The sequence below is a fragment of the Photinus pyralis genome, unplaced genomic scaffold (genome assembly GCF_008802855.1).
Source record: "Photinus pyralis isolate 1611_PpyrPB1 unplaced genomic scaffold, Ppyr1.3 Ppyr1.4_LG6, whole genome shotgun sequence".
In the NCBI taxonomy this organism is placed as follows: Eukaryota; Metazoa; Arthropoda; class Insecta; order Coleoptera; family Lampyridae; genus Photinus; species Photinus pyralis.
The window spans coordinates 10,295,933-10,317,039 of NW_022170663.1; the positions used below are offsets into that span (position 1 = coordinate 10,295,933).

Here is a 21,107-nt window from a genome sequence, read left to right on the forward strand (position 1 = left end):
TTGCAGGAAATGGTCCATTTTCATTCTCTATTTCCTGGACTAAAGCTTTTGTGCGATCATTTGATGAACTTAGCAATTTGTTCTCGTTGATTTTGCCTTTGCCGAATAAAGAAGACGTAGTATCACATCCTGTGATAGCATAAAAAAAATCACATCTCTTCACGGGTCTTGCTGATGTCATAGGTTGATGGTGTGCCAGAGGGTTTGTGAAAGAAGACATTTTGGCACTGTGGCAGCCCTAAAAATTGAACGAAAAGATCTGTATCCTGTCCGACAACAACTGTAGGCCTCACACTTTGAATCTGGGAGACACTATTGCTCTTCCAAAATCAACGCGTACAAGTTGCTAAGTTCATCAAATGACAGTTTTATGAAAAACAGGCAGACAAAAATATTCTCAAAGAGGTAGGAGAGGTTTTTTTCTTGAAAAAAATATGGATGCACAAGGTCTGCATGTCTGATATTCAATGTAACTTAAAGCTGTTGCAAAAATGTCATTAAAATCCAAATTTAACATCGCATCCCTCCCTGCAACATCTGGTGCTGCTGAACAACACGCTTATCGTCTATCGAGCATACTATCAGATTCAAAAATGGATCCTGCAACTGCAAAAAGGCTTGCAAAAGTAATTGCAGCTGCTTTAAAGCATCACTTGTTGCACAGAAATGTGTGGGAGCTGTGGCGGATCATGCAGTAATGTAACTTTGGTTGAAGTCAAGGAAAATGAAGAACTTGTCCTGGAAGTTTAGGAAATCGGAAATGGTCAACATCAATTTATTTTTTAATGTGAATAATCTGAAAATATTTGTTACTTCAAATTAAGATACCGCAATTAGTTTGTTCTAAAATAACATTAAAAAAATATTACATGCATTTTTAAACAATAGTTATTTACATAAAAGTCAGGAAAATGATACATTACTGTCGAGGAAGTATTGAAGTGCGAGGTCCCTTCGGGGCCGAGTACTTTAATTTCCGAGTCAGGTAATGTCATTTTACTGACGAGGTTTGTATTAAATTTTACCCGAAATCGTATTTTAATATCAAATTTCAATTTTTATATAGAACTTTTCATTAATGTCAATCTCAGTGATGACAGGAGTGTTTATAGACATTTGCAAATGTCACAAATGCGGCCGGTAATTGGTAAAGTGACGGTGCGGCCGGTAAAGTGACAAACGGCAGGAAACGTAGTCTGCTCTGCCTCTGTCATGGAAACTAAGATTTCCTGACAGAAAGTAATCATGAAAATGAAGGTTCAGGACGATTTTGGATAACAGAAATCTATTTAAAATACGTTTTTTAGCTGTACCTATACAAGGACTTAATATTTGACACAAATTTAAAAAGGGTGGAATTTAGGTTTCACTGAGACTCGTTGGGTTTTGTTTAGAGAAAATGCAATAGTGTACCTTAAAGTTAAAAAAAACACTCACTATACAACAATATTAGCATTGCAACGCCGGGCCCACCTCGACGGAACCCGCCACGACTGGGTACGCATTCTGCATTACACCGGCCGAATCTCGCAGGCTCTTCAACAAAGTAAGTACTATTTCATATCATTTTAAAGGTAATAATGGGAGCTACAACTTTTGTAGGGAACATTTTTTGATAAAATGTCGGCGTGAAAATTTCTGCGACAAAAAGTAAAATTACGTGCCGAAAAATATACCACTTTTTACCTTTTCATACGAATTACAAACAAACGGTAAAAGTTACGACGAAAGGCAACTGAAACTTATTTGTAGACAATGTTATAGCAAAGAGAATAAAACAATTGCAATCCGATATGTTGTTTAGTAATCGAGAGAGACGCGATTTAAGAAACCCTTACACTTTTAATGTTTAGGGGGGCACAGGGAGGGAAGCAAGGGGGGTAGGGGTGGGGAGTTTTGGCTAAACACTTGTCTAAATGGTAGTAGTCGATAGGGAAAAAATTAGCTTTATACTATTTTTTTCCTTCAACTGGTGTTTTACGACACAGGTTGACTGGACTACTCGGTTTCTATTGTCACGTCTGAGATGTCGCTTTTTAGTATGAGAAACTCATGCTCAAGTAAAATGAATGTAGTAATTAATTATTTAGGCAATCTTAGTTCAATTATACCTTTATAATTAGGTCTTTTTGTGGACCATTTGCCAGAAGTAAAAAACCATATGTAGATTGTAGTTCCAATATTTTGCTTTTGAGGTTAGAAACACATACACACATTTCTACCGCCAATTTCTAGTTCCATTCGTAGCACCCAACAAGCACTTATGGTTACACGCCCAAAGTCACCAAATCAGTGAATGGAAAGAAACTTATTATAGGTACGAGAAAATGGCGGCTATCTGCTTGACGTCACCGCGACGAAAATTAGAAATTCATTTAATACGAGTAATCGAACAATGTCAATCACAAGGATACCTTTTCGTATCTCTCGATTTTATTGAAAAATCCCAATCCTTTTGACAGACAAAACCGTATGTGCGCACAGCGAACTAAATCGAAAGCGCACGTTCAGATTTGATGAAGTAAATGTATCTACAGGATGACCTAACATAAAATCTACACGTTACAACTCCCCCCTTTCAAAGCCAAAGCGTAGTAAGGGAAACACCCCCCCCCCCAAGCAGTTAGAAGAAGGAAAAAACAAATATAGAAGGGAAGAAAACAGAAAAACAACGTATATAGATTTGTGATATTTTTAAATTCACTTGGTAAATATTTCCTTGTACTGTCTTTTCTGTAGTAGAGTGAGGGCATGGCAGGTAATAATTTTTTGGGCGGGTGTTTACCCCTTCTATCTTCTTGAGAAACTGAGATTTCACTTTTATGAATTTCTGTGTGTCGTAAAAGCTTATCTGTAACATCTCATGTACCTACTCATAAAAAATTTTCGACAAAATTTTTTCATTTAAAAATGGTAAGAAGTAATCTCTTGACAGGTCTTTTCTGCTTTCTGTAATATTCACGCGACGTCTCTTAACATCTCGCACTGAAATATTTGATGCTATAAAATCTCGTTTACCCTGGTATGGCAATTCCCAATATTTTTTGAACAAATGTAATCTGGTTTTTTCATCAAATCTTATACATTTATTTGGGCATTTTCCGTCCAAGCAAGGATTTGGTTTAACCCGACGCCCTATTTTTGCTATTCCTTTGTAATTGGTATAATTTTCACCCTTATTTCTCTTTTCTTTTTGGATTTGATTGTATCCAAATCAGTAAAAGGTGTATCGATGTTCACCTCAGTTTCATAAATATTATGTTCATCACTGTCTCTGTCTGAATTATCGTCGGTAGGATTATCTCCTGTTAACAGTACCAACGCCATAATTGTTTTCGTTCTACCCGACATGTTCAAAAAGTATCTAACAAAAGGGGGAATGGGTAAATAATAATAATAATAATAAATGTCTTTATTGTCAACCGAACAAACAGCAAATAAATAACATTTCTTTGTTAATACATTTATGAGTGACAATAGGTGCAAGTTCAGGGACAGGCACAAGCGCCGCTCCTGGTCTTCCACTTGGACCAAAATCAGCAACGGGAAGGAAGAAAATAAAATTTACAATATAGATAGAAGAAAGAAAGAGGAAAGAAATAAAATCTACGATATAAATAGGATGGTTCACGAAACGTCCAGATTGCTAACAATTGATGCGAGATAGTGATAGTTAATGTGGCTTATTGAGATTGTAGTAGGTACTGTTTACTAGCAGATTTGAAAAGAGGTAAGGAGGAGATGTTCTTGATGTTATCTGGTAAAGAATTCCATAACTTACAAACATTATAAGAAAAAGACCTCTCAAACAGTGATGTTATGTGCCTAGGAGGCCTAAGATAAAACTTTTTTCTTACATTCAGATTATATACATCTGTGCGGTATGTTAAGCGTTCCGCCAAATATGGAGGGGTTTTGTATTTAATCACCTTAAAATAAAGTGCATGATGTACCCTTCGATTGGACATATTTAACCACTTTACATCGCTTCAATAAATGTGAGACTTTATTGTACTTGCGAATTCCGTATATAAAACAAAGGCATTGGTTTTGAATTTTTTGTACCCTAAGCTTATCATAAGAATCGAGACAGGGACCATAGACGACATCGCAGAAATTAAAGTTCGAAAGTACTAATGATTCGCACAGTGTAATCTTTAATGCACGGCTAAGTACACGACGTTGAGAATATATTTGTTTTAAGACTAAAAACGACTTACTAATCATTTTAGAGACATGTGATTTAAAACGCAATTTGGTATCTAATACAACTCCCAAATTTTTTGCACAATTAACAGAATTTAAGTCCACTCCATTTAAACTTATTTTCAGCTTATCACTCAAGTATTCAAAATCTTTATTTTTACTAAATATTAATAATTGAGATTTACTAGGGTTTAGTTTTAAGCAGTGATCTACAGCTTGTCCTGAAACGACCCTATTGATAGCATTAATTGAGGAATTTACATTTGCGACATCAAAAGCGTAATAAATTTGTGTATCGTCAGCATATACGGTCTATTCAGTATATCTTCCGTTGCACGTCATTACCTGAAGAAAACGACGTACCAACGTAAACTTACTTTCGTTTATTAGGCAACACATTAAGCATGTAGTTTATTTTAGCCGCAACAATTGGTAGCATTTCGCTATGTTGTCGTGTTTAAATTTGTAAATTTGACAGGTTGCTTTTGGTTTACTTTTCGTTTGATTTGATTTTGATTATTTTCTACGTCTTTCGCTGTGCATTGGTTTGAAGAGAAATTACTGAAGAATTTAGATAACCCGCCAGTAATTGTGTTCGATAACGGGAAAACAGACAACATTAAAGTGTGGTCAGGTGATCATAATGTGCAGTTCTCCGAAAATGATTTTACAGCCGAACTGTTCAAAAGGTTGCACAGTAAGTACGTTCGCAAATTATTTGATGTTATATACATCTTGTTGATACTTTTAGGATTAAATCAGCTAAAATGTACCGCATAAGGCATTGACCACTTAGCTGAGCAATACGGTTACTTCGTTTTACGATTACCACCCTATCATCGCGTTTGTAATCCTATCGAACATATTTGGGGCATAGCGAAAAATTACTACAATCGACACATTGGTAGAGATGGACGAAGCATTGAAAATTGCATAAACATGTGACAAGAGTCACTACAATGGATAACTTCCGAAACGTGGCGCAATTCAGTTAAGGATACGGAAACTGTAATACACGAGTGGTACAAAAGAGAAAAGCAATTAGATCTTGAAAACGTTGCTACTATTATTATAAACTTTGAACACGAAAGCAGTTCCGATGATTCCGATTAATTTGAATATCATCCATCACATCACATAACCTGTAAAATTTTATATTTAGTACTTTCTCTGTAAAAGAGATGCTACATTTGTACAGTTCATAAGTTATTAAAGTATATTGTATGTATATTGTGGTTCCAATTAACGAAATGAATACTTAATAAAAATTGTTTTTATTTTATTTAAGGTGTGGATTGTTCACACAAAGAATGCACTGTCTTGTTGACAAGTGACATAACCTAAATCGCTCAAAACTAGATTTGGCATTATTGCATAGTAGTTACGTCATAGAAAATGATGACGTGCAACGGAAGTTATACGGAATAAAGTGTAGATGCGTACTGACCTCCTGGAGTCCACCAAGGTACTGACTAGTGTATATAGTAAATAATAATGGCCCTAGAACTGAACCCTGAGGTACACCCCTGGACAACACAAGTTCATCTGACACGACACCGTTTAACTCCACAACTTGAGATCGATTAGACAAGTATGACTCAAAAAGATGTAACACATTTCGACTGCAACCGACATAATGCAGGATAGCCAATAAGGTATCATGGTCAATCATGTCAAAAGCCCTAGAATAGTCCAAGAGTATTAATGCAGTAGCCTTACCCCTGTCAAGAGCTTGGAAGATATCATCGGTGACCGCAAGGAGGGCCGTACAACATCCATATCCAGGTCTTTCTAAACGATAGAAAAGACGATTAAGCCTTACCTTTTTATGTTGCTATTTCACATTTAAAGCGTGCACTTTATTACCACTGCAATAAACAGAACTGAAAACTGATAATTTTAAAAACATAAAACGGCCAAAATCACCGGAAAAAACACTGCATTCTTGTCTACATACAACTGTCACTTGTCATAGTTACGCGAGACAGTCCCTCTCCATGGCGTTTATATGATCATTCGTCCTTTTACTGTTTTGTCCATTTAACATTCGCACCATGTTGTTATTTTGTTTTTTAAATATATTCTTAAAGTAATAAAAAGAAACGTTCGCCCTTTTGCTGAAATGTGTAGAACACATTTGTCCACCAGAAAATGCAAGAACACTAATTTCGTAAAAAATGGCATATTCGCCCTTTTGCCAAAACACCATATTATATATATATATATATATATATATATATAGATTTTTTGCAACAGATGAAAGCTTACGATCTCTGGCATTTCAATTTCGAATCGCTCACAACTATATTTCAACAATATTGAAGGAAACACTGCGATCACTTTGTAGAGATCTAAAACCTATACATTTACCAGATATCACAGAAGAAAAATTGGAAGTGGTTGCTCAAGATTTTTTAAACAAGTGGAACTTTCCCAATTGCTGTGGAGCCTTGGACGACAAACACTGTCGCATACAGTGCCCGCCAAACTCTGGATCGTTATTCCACAATTACAAGAATTTCTTTTCTATAGTTTTGATGGCTTTAGTAGACGCTGACTGCAGATTTCTGTGTGTTGATATTGCGTCCTATGGAAAAGAGGGAGATAGTGGAATTTTTTCAAAATCCAAATTAGGAAAACAGATTAAAAGTGGAACATTTCCATTCCCAAACGATGCACGTTAACCTGGATCCTACTTTCCGCATTTTGTTATAGGAGATGGAGGCTTCAAACTTCTGCCCCGTTTGATGACGCCATATCCTAATGCCCAAAGTGAGGCAGACGCGCAAAAAATCAGAATCACGGTGATTCCATATATATATATATATATATATATATATATATATATGGGAATCACCGTGATTCTTATTTATTTTAACTTTAGCCTATATACCACGAGAGCAAAGTATAATTTCCTCCCTTAACTGAAGGAAATTACATACTTTGATCTCTTGGTATATAAATAGCTATTTCCAAGTTCAAATTATGTGAGAATTCATAAATAAATTAATCCATCGCAACAAAGGCACAAATTCTATTTTTAAAAGACAAATCTCGTGCTGTGCACAGGAAACGACTGTAAATAGTTCGGAATTCTTACGAGAAACCTATGTGGCTATGTCCGTCAAATTTACAGGGGCACATATTGATGAATCTTTGAACTGTTAGATGCGCATAGGCTGTTTGAAAAAAAATAAGCAGTAACATTTACGCTCTACGGCGTCTTAGTGACAGTTTATCACTGCAAAGTTGAACCTCAGTGGCAGCCCATTACATATTGGTAATGCACTACGGAGTGCTAATCCGGGGCATTTATGCTTCAGTATTCTTTCCTAAAACCTTTGAATATTTTACATTCAAAGCTAAAACTCAAAATATCCATGAGTGGAAATCCCAAAATTATTTCATTTTCTTCCTACATAGTATCGTTTCAGACAAAACGCAGTAAATTCAATATAAGAAATGCCTATAGTTGATAAAGCATACGGTGCAATTTATTTTAACACCATACAACAATAATTTATACGCATATGTATCGTTATTTGTTCATGTTTAATACCCCTTAACAGATCTGATATATTATAAAATTGCTTTTTCTTATTTTTCAGAATGTTTCCGTTGCCGTATCCGTTTTAACGTTGACATTCATTTCCATCGACCGTTGGTACGCAATCTGTTTCCCTCTAAAGTTTAAATCAACTACTGGAAGGGCGAAAACCACTATCGCCATTATTTGGTTACTCGCTTTACTATTCGGTGAGTATAATTTTAATTTTGTTTATAACGTACTTTTATAGAAAGCACCTCATCTGTACGAGAAGCGTAACCGAAATTTACATTTCTAAATTAAAGATACGTTAAAGTTCAACACATGATGAAAGGTCCTAATCTAATCTTATTCTACATATAAAAGCGAAACCGTTTCAGGAGTTCTTTGAATTGCATAAGGGTGGTATAATAAATAACCAAATTTGAAGAGCGCCACTGTACCTTACACTTTTGATATAGACCCGAATTTTTGTATTAATGCAATTCACTTCACTAATGCAGGTTTACATGAACCGCAGTACTTAAAAACTGCACATGTGATCTTTATTACAGTACCACTTAAAGAGATAATGATTTTATAATCTTATTTGGTCCGTTTAATCATATAAATGGAAAGACGTTAAAGGAAAATTAATTTTTACAATTGAATGTTTATTGAACTGCAACTTTACTCAACTATAATTTTTACTTATTTTAAAACTATTACCTACGATAAATTTTCTAACAGAGGAATATCCCTAGACGCGATATAACAGTAGGCATGTTGGCGCTGCTTTTATCTCACACTCTCTGCATAAACGGCCGACTAGCTCAGGGTTAGAAAATAAAACAAAAAAACGTGAGAGTCTTCGCAGCGGTAGTTCATTCTGGGCATATGATCTTCGGAAGTTCTTCGTTACTACGTACCAATAAGGTTGAGCGCCATTCAATTTTTATCTTAACTCTCCCGATATAAAACTGAGAAGATACAAGGGTAGTAATACTAGTGAAATCAAATCGAAATACTGCTTTATTCAATCACCAAATAGTCCAGGCAATAGAGAACATACAGGGTGGCCATTTGAAAACGAAACAGAGCCTATTTTGGGAACCTCAAAACATTAACGAAAAAATCCTCGGACCCGTCAATTTTTGATTCAAAAGAGAACAATTTTTTTGGTAGTTTCGCCCTCCTAAGGACAAAGCCCTAGCGGGGGTGACGACCGCCCCCAAAATTTTAAATCGAATGGGGGGTCGAGTAATACCTTATTTTGAAGGTATTTTTATGTGGATTATAACCCTTAAGTTTTAAATCGCTCCTAATTTGCCTAGCCGATACAGGGCCTAATAAAAGTAAAAAACGTGTCAACATTTTCTTATGAAAAAAAATGCTTGTAAATTAGTTAAATAACAACAATTAATACAACAATAAATACAAAAAATGTTGTTATTGTACATTCTGAACTGTACTTTTTGTTGTTTTCTTTTCTTTTTAATATCTGTAGGTGGCTATGACGAATGTTCCTGTTTACTAAACGGTACTGTGAATCGTCACAACTGTCGCTATTGGGCTGATTGAAATCCCGGAATATTTCGTGAGGTGCATACACAACGTCCCGAATTTTTGGGCTGGCATTTTTGGTAACCATATCGAAGGCCCCTTCTTTGTACCTGGCAATCTAACAGAAGAGATGTACCTGGAGTTATTAGAAAATACGATTCATCCAGCATTAGTGGAGATACTAGAAAATAACAACCAGTACTTGGAAAATCGTCTAGTATTTTAGCAAGATGGTGCGCCACCCCACTATGCTGCAAGGGTTCGTCAATATTTGGACCAAACGTTTCCAGGACAATGGATTGGAAGAAGAGGAGCTATTGAATGGCCCCTCCGTTCCCCGGACTTTCCGTTAGATTTTTTTATGGTAAAATTTATGCTAGTCAGTCAACATCGCTAGAGAACTTGCGACAAAGAATAATTGATGAATGTCGTCAAATCACCCCAGAAGTTTTGCAAAATGTACGGGAATGGTTTGAACAAAACCTGTATTATTGTATGGAAGTCGAAGGCCAACATTTTCAACATTTACTTGATTGATTTTAGCTTTAAGCACTTAAAATAAAATTGATTAAAATCTTAAGAGTAATAATCTACATAAAAATACCTTCAAAATAAGGTATCACTCGACCCCCCCATTCGATTTAAAATTTTGGAGGCACTTATCACCCCCGCTATGGCTTTGCCCCCAGGGGGGCGAAACTAGCAAAAAAATGGTTCCCCCTTGGATGAAAAATTGACGGGTCCGAGGATTTTTTCGTAAATGTTTTGAGCTCCCCAAAATAGGCTCTGTTTCGTTTTCAAATGGCCACCTTGTATATGAGAACCTTAGCTTGCAAAATTAATGGTAATTCTGGGAAATAGGCGTGTCCGTGAAGTTGGAGTTTAAAGGAATTAAGTCTCCAAGTATCCCATAGTTTTGTGCTAATTTGAAAAAGCTAGGAAAGCAAAGCCCTCAACAGGAGCTGTCCGACCAGGCCTACGAGGATGTGGTTAGGAATCAGTTTGCAACACACGCAAGAATGCGGCTGGCGGTTTAGAGGGGAGATAACTAAACAGCTCCCGTCACCGACGAGGACATCCTGCAAAGCGCGGTCGCGATACCCGTAAATAAGATCTGGATACCGGGGTTTACTCCGGCAGGTGGACGAAGGCGAATCTGGTCATGATACCTAGGGCAGCTGGGAAGCACAGACCAATATGTGAACCGCGGATCATCACTCTCCGAATGGCTTGGCAAGGCTGGTCGATAAGAGCTTATTCGTATCTCCAGATCGCTTATGACTTTCCGAACAACCCCAATAGATACATGATTTTTTTAAATTGTTTTTCGGACTCCGTCACCTAAAACAAGCAAGACTATTTCACCTAACTAGTGTTTATTTTATGTAACATATCTTCACCTTAGTCCTACAACTAGGCAACTTAAAAAATCACATTCTTCAAAAAACGCTTATAAAATTAACTATTAACTGAAAATAAACATTTAAAATGATTTTCAGGGTATGTTACTGTTTTAGAAATGGCATATATTTCAAAATGTTTATAGAAGCATTTTGCCATTTTGTTCATTTTTCGGGAAAACGAGATATGTATTTGTTACACTGACATGAAAATGTGTTAAATGGAAGTTATCCACTTTTGCATTGGTAGAGAAAGGCCCAAAAGCAACTTGAAATGCTTTTATTCACAAAACAAAAGTATAGAAATAATCAATAATCATGAAAACTATTCATCGTCCGGACCTGTGTCGCTTTCTGAGGATCCATGCATTCTTCTTCTTTTTGTGTTCCCTTGGTATGGTAAGCCTTCATAAAATGGCCGATATTCTAGCCCTAGTGCAGGAGGAGTCAAAGTAAACAAAGAATTTGGGTTGTCATACTTTTCCTTTGAAATTGGAATTTCGAACTTATACAACGGTTTCATTGTATCTGACAACGACTGTTTCTTATTACTATTTCTTGTTCTTTTCTGGCAGTCCATAATTCTAAATTCATCAACAAAATTCTCTTTGAAGCGTATAACCATTGGTCTACTTTTTGTGAAATTCCGCCAGTTTATCTTTTGCCATCCCACTGGTTTGCGATTATCGTCCTCTTTCCTAATCACCATATGCCGCTCCAGGTGAGATTTCCAATCTATTATTTGTTCATGAGTAATCTCATGAACAATATACGGCCTGTCACCCTTTCTTCTAGCACTCCGGGCAATGGTTTTCCAATCGGCAGGCCAGCTGACTTTTCCGACTCTTTTCTGTTCGGTAGTTATGGCCGAGTGCATGGAATCACATTCCATTTCGCTGTGGCCTACTACTAAAAATTTCAAGTCGATGGTTTCTATGTTAGGTAGTTCTTGAATAGCGGTCAAGCACAAACTTGTTTAGGTTCTGTCCGCCACATCTGTCACTGAAGCAGGAAATGTGATTGACAATTGGAGGAAGAGTTTTAAAGTATTGATATAGGCAGCTTGCAATCTCACAACTGCCTCTTTTTCCTTGTACTTCCGTCCACATAAAGCAGTCTCCTCGTTTTGTGTTGACGTCGTATACAGTAAAATTAAAAGACTTAAATCGTTGCTTATAAAACAAAGCATTATTGGTTGGATCGGTTGGAGCCAACAAAACTTGCTGAAGGTCAAAATTGCAGCTCACCACAGTCCCATTTGAGTTTCCTGCTTGCTCTTTGTCACTTCTTTTCTCTGTTCGAGCCCTGTCTTTTGCTAAAAGATGAAACTCGTACTTGGCTTTAATTTCGTCTTTGTCATTTCCGGGAGTATTATATGCCATGCATATGCGGCATTGGTCTTTCTTTGGGCGGTGGAAACCCAAATTGTATTCCTCTGTAAAAATCTTCCGATACTGTAGTGTATGACTGCGGTATGATTAAACTCTACGCCACTGGGAACTGCGCTTCACCCCCACCAGTCATACCTATGTATATATACCTTAGACCATATAGTTACATGGACTGCTAATTGTAATTAAAATATAGTCAAGGACATCGCCTGGGTATGTGCGTTTCAGGGTAAACGAGTCTGTCCGAAATTGTCCGTTGAGACACGATTTGGGGCTGTCAACCTATAAATTCACAAACGTCAATTAATTAATCGCCTAGATAAGCCAAAAAAAGCAAACCTATTCTTATTTGTGGACGTATAGAAGATAATCAAGAGTATCGTACTACGCGGTTGCCATAAAAGCTACTCTTTACGCGATCCGAGTGGTGTTCATACGACTTTAGTTTACCCTGAGATTCACATACCCACGACTACAGTGCCCTCTATCCGTGACCACCCATTTTGTATTGAAAGCATAGGGCTAATAGCAGTCCATGTACTATATGGTCTAAGATATATACCCAAACATTGCTTAACTCTCTCTCTCTCTCTGTCGATTGATGCAAGTTGAGTAGTAAATAACCTAGAAATGATGTTGTGAGTAGTACATACTTTATTGTTATTGTACAATAGGTTTTGTAGAACAATAGTGTTTTATTAATGTGGTATGCGGCGTTACTCAATCGCTTCGAGTAATCGATGGCTACAACAGCAAAAGTGGCGACGAGGAAAACAAAACGTAAACGTTCTTAGTGCAAGACAAAAGCGGTGCATCCAAGGTGCATCTTCCCAAACAACAAAATGGCGGCAATTCCACCCGAGCAATTGGCACAAATTACAGCAGCTGTCGCCGCAGCTATGCTTCAAATCGATCCGGCTAGAACACAGCCCGCAGCAGCACCCATAATTAATCACAATATTCCGCCTTTTGAACAATATGATGCTAACAAAGGAGATTTTAAATTGTACAAAGAACGTTTTGAAAACTATCTACGGATGAAGGAAGTTTTCGAAAATAAACCGAAGGCGCATGCCTCTTGTTAGGTTCGATCGAGGCAGTGCATTACCAAACAATAAACGCATTGGTCGCACCCAAGAAGCCATCTGAACTTAATTACGATGAGCTAGTTTCAAGTTTAGAGAAGCACCTATCGCCAGAGCGGAACATGCTCGTTGCTCAGCATTACTTCCCATCAACGTACCAATCTGAAAATCAAAACATTAGCGTATACGTAACAAAGTTGAAGATGAACTTAGCAGCGTGCAACTTTGTAGTAACCTGCCAGTGCCAACAGGAAGTATCAACTGCAGAACAATTTCTACGCGCCCAATTCATAGGAGGGTTGAAGGATGCGTGGATAACCGAACAATTACTCCAGTCGAACATTACAGACTTCAACGAAATTGTCAAGAAAGCCATAGCACTAGAAGCAGCCCGGATGGATAGTACCCGCAAATTGGGTATCGACAACATGTGTCTTCGATGTGGTCGTGATAATCACATTGCAAAAGATTGCCGTGTGAACAAAGCAAATCTAAAGTGCAGTAGCTGTGGTAAGGAAGGGCATGTCATAAATGTGTGCATATCAACACTCTCAAGATCTAAACGTGAGCAAAACGTACAATTATACCAACAATGTACATAGTTTTAGTATTAATCGAGTCGAGAATGTGTATTCGTTAGAACGTGACGATACCAGGAAGTTATTATACATTTATCAATGTGGAAGGTAAATCAATACAATTCGAAGTAGACTCCGGAGCAGGGTTTACATTGTTACCCAAGGACATGTTCGACAAACTACAGTGTAATAAAAAAACTCAAATGAACTGAAAACCGAAGAGCAATAACTGATTTATAGGGACAAATACTCGTAGTTATTTTTATATGTTACTGGTAGCAACACTGAGCAATAACTGTCAATCCATGCTGTCAATTCGATGATTCCCCGAACATTTTAATTGTGATATAAACTGTGAAGTGGAAAAAATAAATTGTGAGATGGAAAATAAAAAGAGAAAAAAACAACGAGCAAAAAATTATACTGAGCTTGAAAGAGAAACATTATTATCGCACATCAAACCTTTCAAATCAATAATAATTGATACCAAGAAAACCGACGCAACGACTGTGGAGGGAAAAAAACATGGGCTGTAGTAGCGGACAAATATAATGCCACTTCAACTAGTGGCATACGAACAATTACGCAGCTGCAAGCTACTTATGACGAAATGAAACGGAAGGCAAGAAAAATCAATCCGACGACAAAGTTGCGTAGAACCTTAAAGCGATGAGAAGTTGGTTCATGGTTGTTACTGGGTTATTTCGCGCGGAAATTGGTTCTAATCCACCTCGTATAACTTCTAGTACTGCTTGTACACTTTCTTTCGATAGCCTGAATCTCTGATACAACATTCGTTCACGAAGAATATTTTCATCATCCGATGAAGATAAATCTAAAATATCTGGTATTAAGGCAATTCCTGTAATACATTTTTGTTGAAGAAAAACATCTATACTTAACTGAAAATAATTTTTACCTGTAGCAGAAATTACACTAGGAGGACACAATTCTAACATTCAGCATAACCTCAAAACAAGTCAGAACTGTCAATTTATAGAGCCAATAACTTCTTAATGGAAGACATTTCGGTCAATAACTTATGGGTTCATTTATGGGACCAATATCACTATTGAAGTGTGGTGCATACGGATTTTTTTTATTGAACCAATAACTTCACTTTATGGAACCAATAGAACTTATTGAACGTTGGTGAATACGGGCATTAATCTCATAACCGTACATAAAAGGGCAAAGCTAGCTTGGTAGATGTAAATACAACTTGAATGTAACACGCGCTCGGGAACGGCACGCATGTAACATTCGAGTTCCGCTTCGGCATAACCCGAACCGACGGAACGCATGTAACATTCGAATATGTACCGTTAGATAGCACTACCAGTATAAAAACTTAATTATTTACTTCGTGATTTGTTTTACAAAATAAAGACGTACCCTCAATTGAAATTAAATAAAATTAATTATTTAACGCGGCCAAAATTACTCGTGAGATCGATAATTTTAAACTTCGCTAATAAAATACTGACCTGTATTACCCAAAATGCGCTTTAATCATGCATATGCTGATTTGCAACTTGTTTTCAATAGTAGTTAGGTTAACAGAAAAAATGTTTTAAATAAAAGTGTAGAAAATTCTCTCCAAAAATCTTATGCGATCTGGAAATCTGGCGAGTTTTGATAGATGGCCTATATACGCATTTGATTGGGGTAAGGCGAGGCGAAGAGGATTGGTTAATGATTAAAGATGCCCGATTTAACCTATCAGCATCATTTTATATGCGTGTTAGAAAATTAAAAATAGAGTAGGGACGCGTCCAGGAGAAATAGCGGTAGGACATTCGGACCGCCAGAGCGTTAAGTGCGTGATTCGAAATAAAATAATTTCGGGCAACAGGAATATTATAGACCACGAAAATATTACAATTAAAAGAGATTGTACTGGATATCAAGAAAATCAGTATACGTGGGATTACGTAAAATTTGTGTTGAAAGCCCAAGGATAGTTTTAGTGCAGTGAATTGAAGGAAGACAATAAGTTAAATCGACCAGCCGGCCGTTGAAATCATTAGGAAAACTCTCAAAACAACTTTCTGAATATCTTGTACATTCTTTACGACCTAAAAAATATTCCTAGTGTTGTCTAATGGATACTTATTCCCTAAGTTGTTGACGAGAGCGTCCAAGACGTCACTCAGCCGCGAGATGGAATGTTTTTCAACCAGACGAGTTTACATCTCTTTTATTCATGTTTTATAGGTGTGTACTTTTTGCTACGAATTGAAATTTAGTGAAATGAATGTTATTCTTTAGTAGGGAATATTGTAACTACGCTCAATGGTATTTAAAAGTTACGCCCTCGGGCTTGAGAGTTTTTCTCCTTCTGCACACCTTAATTCGTAAATTCATAAATTAGGCTAGAATCTTAGTATTTAACAATGAAATATCTCATTAATTTCCTCTTACTGAAGGATATTTAATTTATACTTAACTGCACATAATTTAATCTAGCCGAAGGCTTGGACGAGTTCTCTCTTAATAATTGGACGACAGCATGCTGTACAACGTTTATTAAGTTAATCCGAGATTCATTTGGCAATTGAGTTTACTTCTTAAATACAAGAATTTAAGATGGCATTGTAATTAAAAGAAGTCAGAATGTTGAATTTGTTACAGGCAAAAACTCGTACTTGTAATAAATTTAAAATGCCAAGGCTCGGTAGCTCAGTCAAAGTAGGCACATGGTCGTAGTCCATACGATCAAATTGAGCACATTAAGATATTCCGGAAGTCGCCACTATGTTTACCTTTCGTCACAAACGTTATAGCACTGAACATAGAAATATACCATAACTTACGAGAAATACCATTACTGCTTGTATACACCGAATGAAAGACATCAGTTATCGACCCACAAAATAATTTTTAATCATAACATTTTTACCATATTTATAACTCAACTGCCAACATTTGTATATTTTAAATTGCTCGACACATACCTAATTATCAGTCAAAATAAATTTAATTGTAAATATCAAATTCTCCAAAATAAGCAAATTTTGAAATGAACATTTACATAAATAAAGAAAATTATCTCCGCTTGAAAGTTAATCACTGACGGATAAAATATGTAAGGTAAAATGTGAAGTAAACCAATAAATAGTACACTACAGAATGTATCTCCAAGTCTAAATATTCCGATAAACATAGGATTAATACGAACATACCCCAAAATTCTCCGACTTTCCTAGAGCTCTATGAATGTCTCTCGGCGAATAAAGGATTTATCAAATGATGTGAAAGCTGAGTTAATATCTCGCCTAAAATGTTCAAAATTTGCAGTTCAAATGGACGAATCTACCGATGTAGCAGGATTAGCAGTGTTACTTGTATTTGTCCGTTATCAACATGAAAAAACTGTGCAAGAGGATCTTTTATTGTGTGAAGCACTCTCAAGTAATACGACTGGCGTAGAAATCTTGAATACAGTCAACAATTTCATTGAAGAACATCAATTACTATGGGACCATTGCCTCGACATATGCACGGACGGTGCGAAAGTCATGATAGGAAAAACCGCAGGTGCTGTTTCTCGAATGAAAGCTATTGCAAAGAATTGTAGTAGCAGTCATTGCATTCTACATCGCCAAGCATTAGCCGTGAAAAAAATGCCACATTATTTAAACAATGTTCTTGATGAAGCCGTTAAAATCATCAATTTTATAAAATCACGCCCACTAAATTCACGTTTGTTCAAAATATTATGCGATGATATGGGAAGTAGTCATACTTCTCTGTTATTACATACAGAAGTTCGATGATTATCTCGTGGATAGTGTTACAAGAGAAGCAGCAGAAGAAGAAACGATGTAGACGTACTTGGATTCATAATAATTTATGGCGAGCACGCGAAGAAGAAGGCGAGTTCCATACAATTTTCTCACGCTGAAAAGACGATCCATTCAAATTTTTGAACTATTTTCGTATGAGCTATGTAAAATTTGAGAACTTGTTAGAAAAAGTGAGACCGCTAATCTCAAAGAAGAATAGCAAGCTGAGAAAATGTGTGGAGCCGGAGAAGCGACTTGCTTTGACCCTTATGTAAGTTAAAAACCCATTAAAATATACATAAAACTGTAATTATAATACTCAGATATCTGGCGTTTGGAAGTTCTCAGATTTCTATGAGCTACAGCTATTGTTTAGGAAGAACGACTGTTCATGATATAATTATTTCCACATGTAATGCCATTTGGGTAGTTGCGGAAAGTCATGTCATTATTCAAGCCCCACCAGGAATGGAACAAGATAGCAAGCGATTTTTACAATATGTGGCAGTTTCCAAACTGTATCGGGGCCTTGGATGGCAAACATGTCATTATTCAAGCCCCACCAGGAATTGGAAGTCTTTTTTACAATTAAGTATAAGGGCACATTTTCTGTAGTCTTACTTGCGTTAGTAGATGCAAGAACTAAATTTATTGCCATTGATGTAGGAGCATATGGAAAGTCCAGTGACGGAGGAATTTTATCTCGATCCGTGTTGGGTAGATCGTTGGAAAGTCGTGCGTTGAATATACCCCCTCCCCTTTACGCTTTACCGCACTCAACAGAGGCATTACCTCACGTTGTGGTAGGAGACGAAGCGTTTACTTTAAAAGAGTATTTGCTTCGTCGTAATGATGAATCCCAGAAGATATTTAACTATCGTCTTTCCCGGACCCGGCGTCTATCAGAAACCGCATTTGGTATTATTGTCCAGCGATTTAGAGTTCTCTACGGCCGGATTCAAATGTTTCCCGAAAACGTTGAGAAAGTGATCCTAGCAATCTGTGTGTTGCTTAATTATTTAACGGACGAACCATATCCAGAAGATGATGGCCAGGATTTAAGAAGTAATGTGTCATCGTTACAACCCCTTACTTGTACCAGCAGCCATGGTAGCAAAGATGCAGTAGAAGTTAGGGAGCAATTTAAAGAATATTTTGCAACTGTTGGTCAAGTCCCATGGCTGGAAGATATGGTAAGAAGGGTAAAATCATCTCGGCGCAAGAGGACTAATAACTGATTACCTAACAACCAAAGATGTATTGTTAATATTGAAAGCGCGTATTTTGTTAGTAACTTAAAATTTTTAAGATTATAAGAGATTAGAAGTCGTATTATATTATTTATTCGTTTGGTGATGTCGTTGATCCATCTTCAGTTCTTCCGGTATAGCGCTGTAATACGTTGTTTGTAAATCAGCCGTCGATGTTTTTCGTTTTTTAGATGTTATGGAGACGATTGAACCTGGAGAATTTAAAGGTGTACATTCGATGTCATCACCTTCTGGTCGAGTGTCATTTTCTTCTTGATCTTCTTCATCTTCTATATCTTCTAAATTGGTATCAGTTCTATAAATGATAGAAAATGGTGTTATTACCGTATAAGCATTCGCAGCATTTGAAATTAAAGAACCGTGTGCAAGTATTTGCAAACAACTTTTCACAAAACGTGATGCGTTTTGATTGTGCGGTACAAATACGTAAATTCTCGAGTCAATACCGAAGTAACTCGAAGTTACTAAAACAGTTCCGAAATCTTGTTCTCACTAGGGCGACTGTGCGGAGGCTGTGTCGGATTCACTTGGAAGCAAGTAGCAAAAATCGCCCTGGTAAGTGATTTCTGGTGCACAGTCTTCGCATAGCCTGCGCACAGTCTCTCTAATGAAAACGAAAAATGGATTAGCATTTTTCGTTTGCAAATACTTGCACACGGTTCTTTAATTTCAAATGCTAAGTGCTAATTAAATGGGAGAGGCAAAGTTGCGATTTACAACACCACGACACAACCGCCGCACAGCTTCCCTAATGAAAACCGGCCTTTATTGCACCACCCCACCGGTCTGGCAAGTGCAAGTGGGAGACGAGTGCGGAATGATTGTTCATCGCTTCTGATTTAATTGACTGACTGGTGCCTGTAACGTTTCCGGTGTACATTTGCAGCCGTATAGTCACCTTATCGGCCTTTTAATACCGAATTGAATACCGGCGCCAGCAAAAATGAAAAGAGTCGGAGGCGATATTCGCGACTTTTTCAAAAAACAAAATGAAGAAAACAACCGATGCTGTGGATAAAACCGCCACCGCTGCGGGGAGTTCTGATGGAGGAACAGCAAACATAATTCACGCAGAAAACTTTTGCCTTCCGGGAACATGAATTTGATATTGGTCCTGGCGTCAGGTCAAAATTTAGGCTCGAAGGAGCGATATGAATTTTTGAAGAATGTTTGGGAGCCACCCGAGAATTTTGTTTTCCCAACTACGCCCGAAAAAGGTCACAATAGAAAGTTTCAGAGTGACTGGCTTAAAAAATATGAATGGCTTGCTTACAGTAGGCTTTTCTGTTTTCCCCTTCTGGTACCGGTATCGGGTTTCAGGTGGGTTCCAATATTTTATACGTAATTATAAGCGGGTGCTAAATTGTTATATTTATTATAGCCGTTCAAAACTCTTGTTAAAGTGCCTATGCAGAAATATAAAGATGCCCTCAAAGATTGCAAGGACCATGCCAGTAAGATATACCACTTAAACTGTGTAGAGCGAGCAAGAGAGTTTATGAGAAATTTTGAGTCGGGAAAAGATGTTTCTACAATGCTTGACAAGGCGAAGAACGATATAATCGAAAAAAATAGAATGCGTTTGATACCGATCATAAAAACGATTAAATTTTGTCTATCTCTACGAGGACATCGCGAAAAGGGCTCGATGAAAGACGAAATCACACAGAAAACTGCATTGATGGGTTCACAGGGTGTATTCAGGTGCTGGCCTTTAGAATGGAAGCTGGGGATAATAAGTTAATTCAGCATTTTCAAGATTCTGGTGAAAACAACACAATGGTTAGTGGAAAAATCCAAAATGATTTGATCTATGCTATGGGAGAGCAAGTTCGTTCTTCTCTTTTGCTGCGTATAAAGAAAGCCAAGTATTTTTCTATTTTGTGGGATGAAACAACGGACTTGGAAAAAATGGAACAGCTCACCTTGTGTGTCCGATATGTCAACATAGAAAAATTCGTCATTCGTGAGGATTTCGTTGGTTTTGTCGAAATGAAATCTACAACTGGGTTAGAAATCAAAAATGCAATTGTCGCCGAGTTATCTAGGATGGGCTTAAGTTTAAATAACCTCCGCGGTCAAGGATACGATGGAGGTTCCAATATGGCTGGTCGTCCGAAAGGGGTACATGCTCTTATATTGAATGAACAACCTCTAGCATTCTACACCCACTGCTTCAGTCACTCGCTAAATCTAGCTATATGCAAAAGCTGCGAGATAAGTGCTATAACCAATATGATGGGAATTGTCAAAAGTGTTTCTGACTTTTTGAGTGCATCTGCAAAACGTGTAAATTTAT

General features: G+C 37.1%; 1 protein-coding gene across 1 annotated transcript in view; it reads left to right on the forward strand.

Moving 5' to 3' along the window:
* LOC116174081 (orexin receptor type 2-like) overlaps positions 1-21,107 on the forward strand; it is a 46,965-nt gene that overhangs the window by 7,537 nt on the left and 18,321 nt on the right. The window contains exon 2 of the mRNA XM_031491875.1: positions 7,815-7,962. Within this exon, the coding sequence (XP_031347735.1) occupies positions 7,815-7,962 (148 nt within the window). The remainder of the gene's footprint in view (positions 1-7,814; positions 7,963-21,107) is intronic.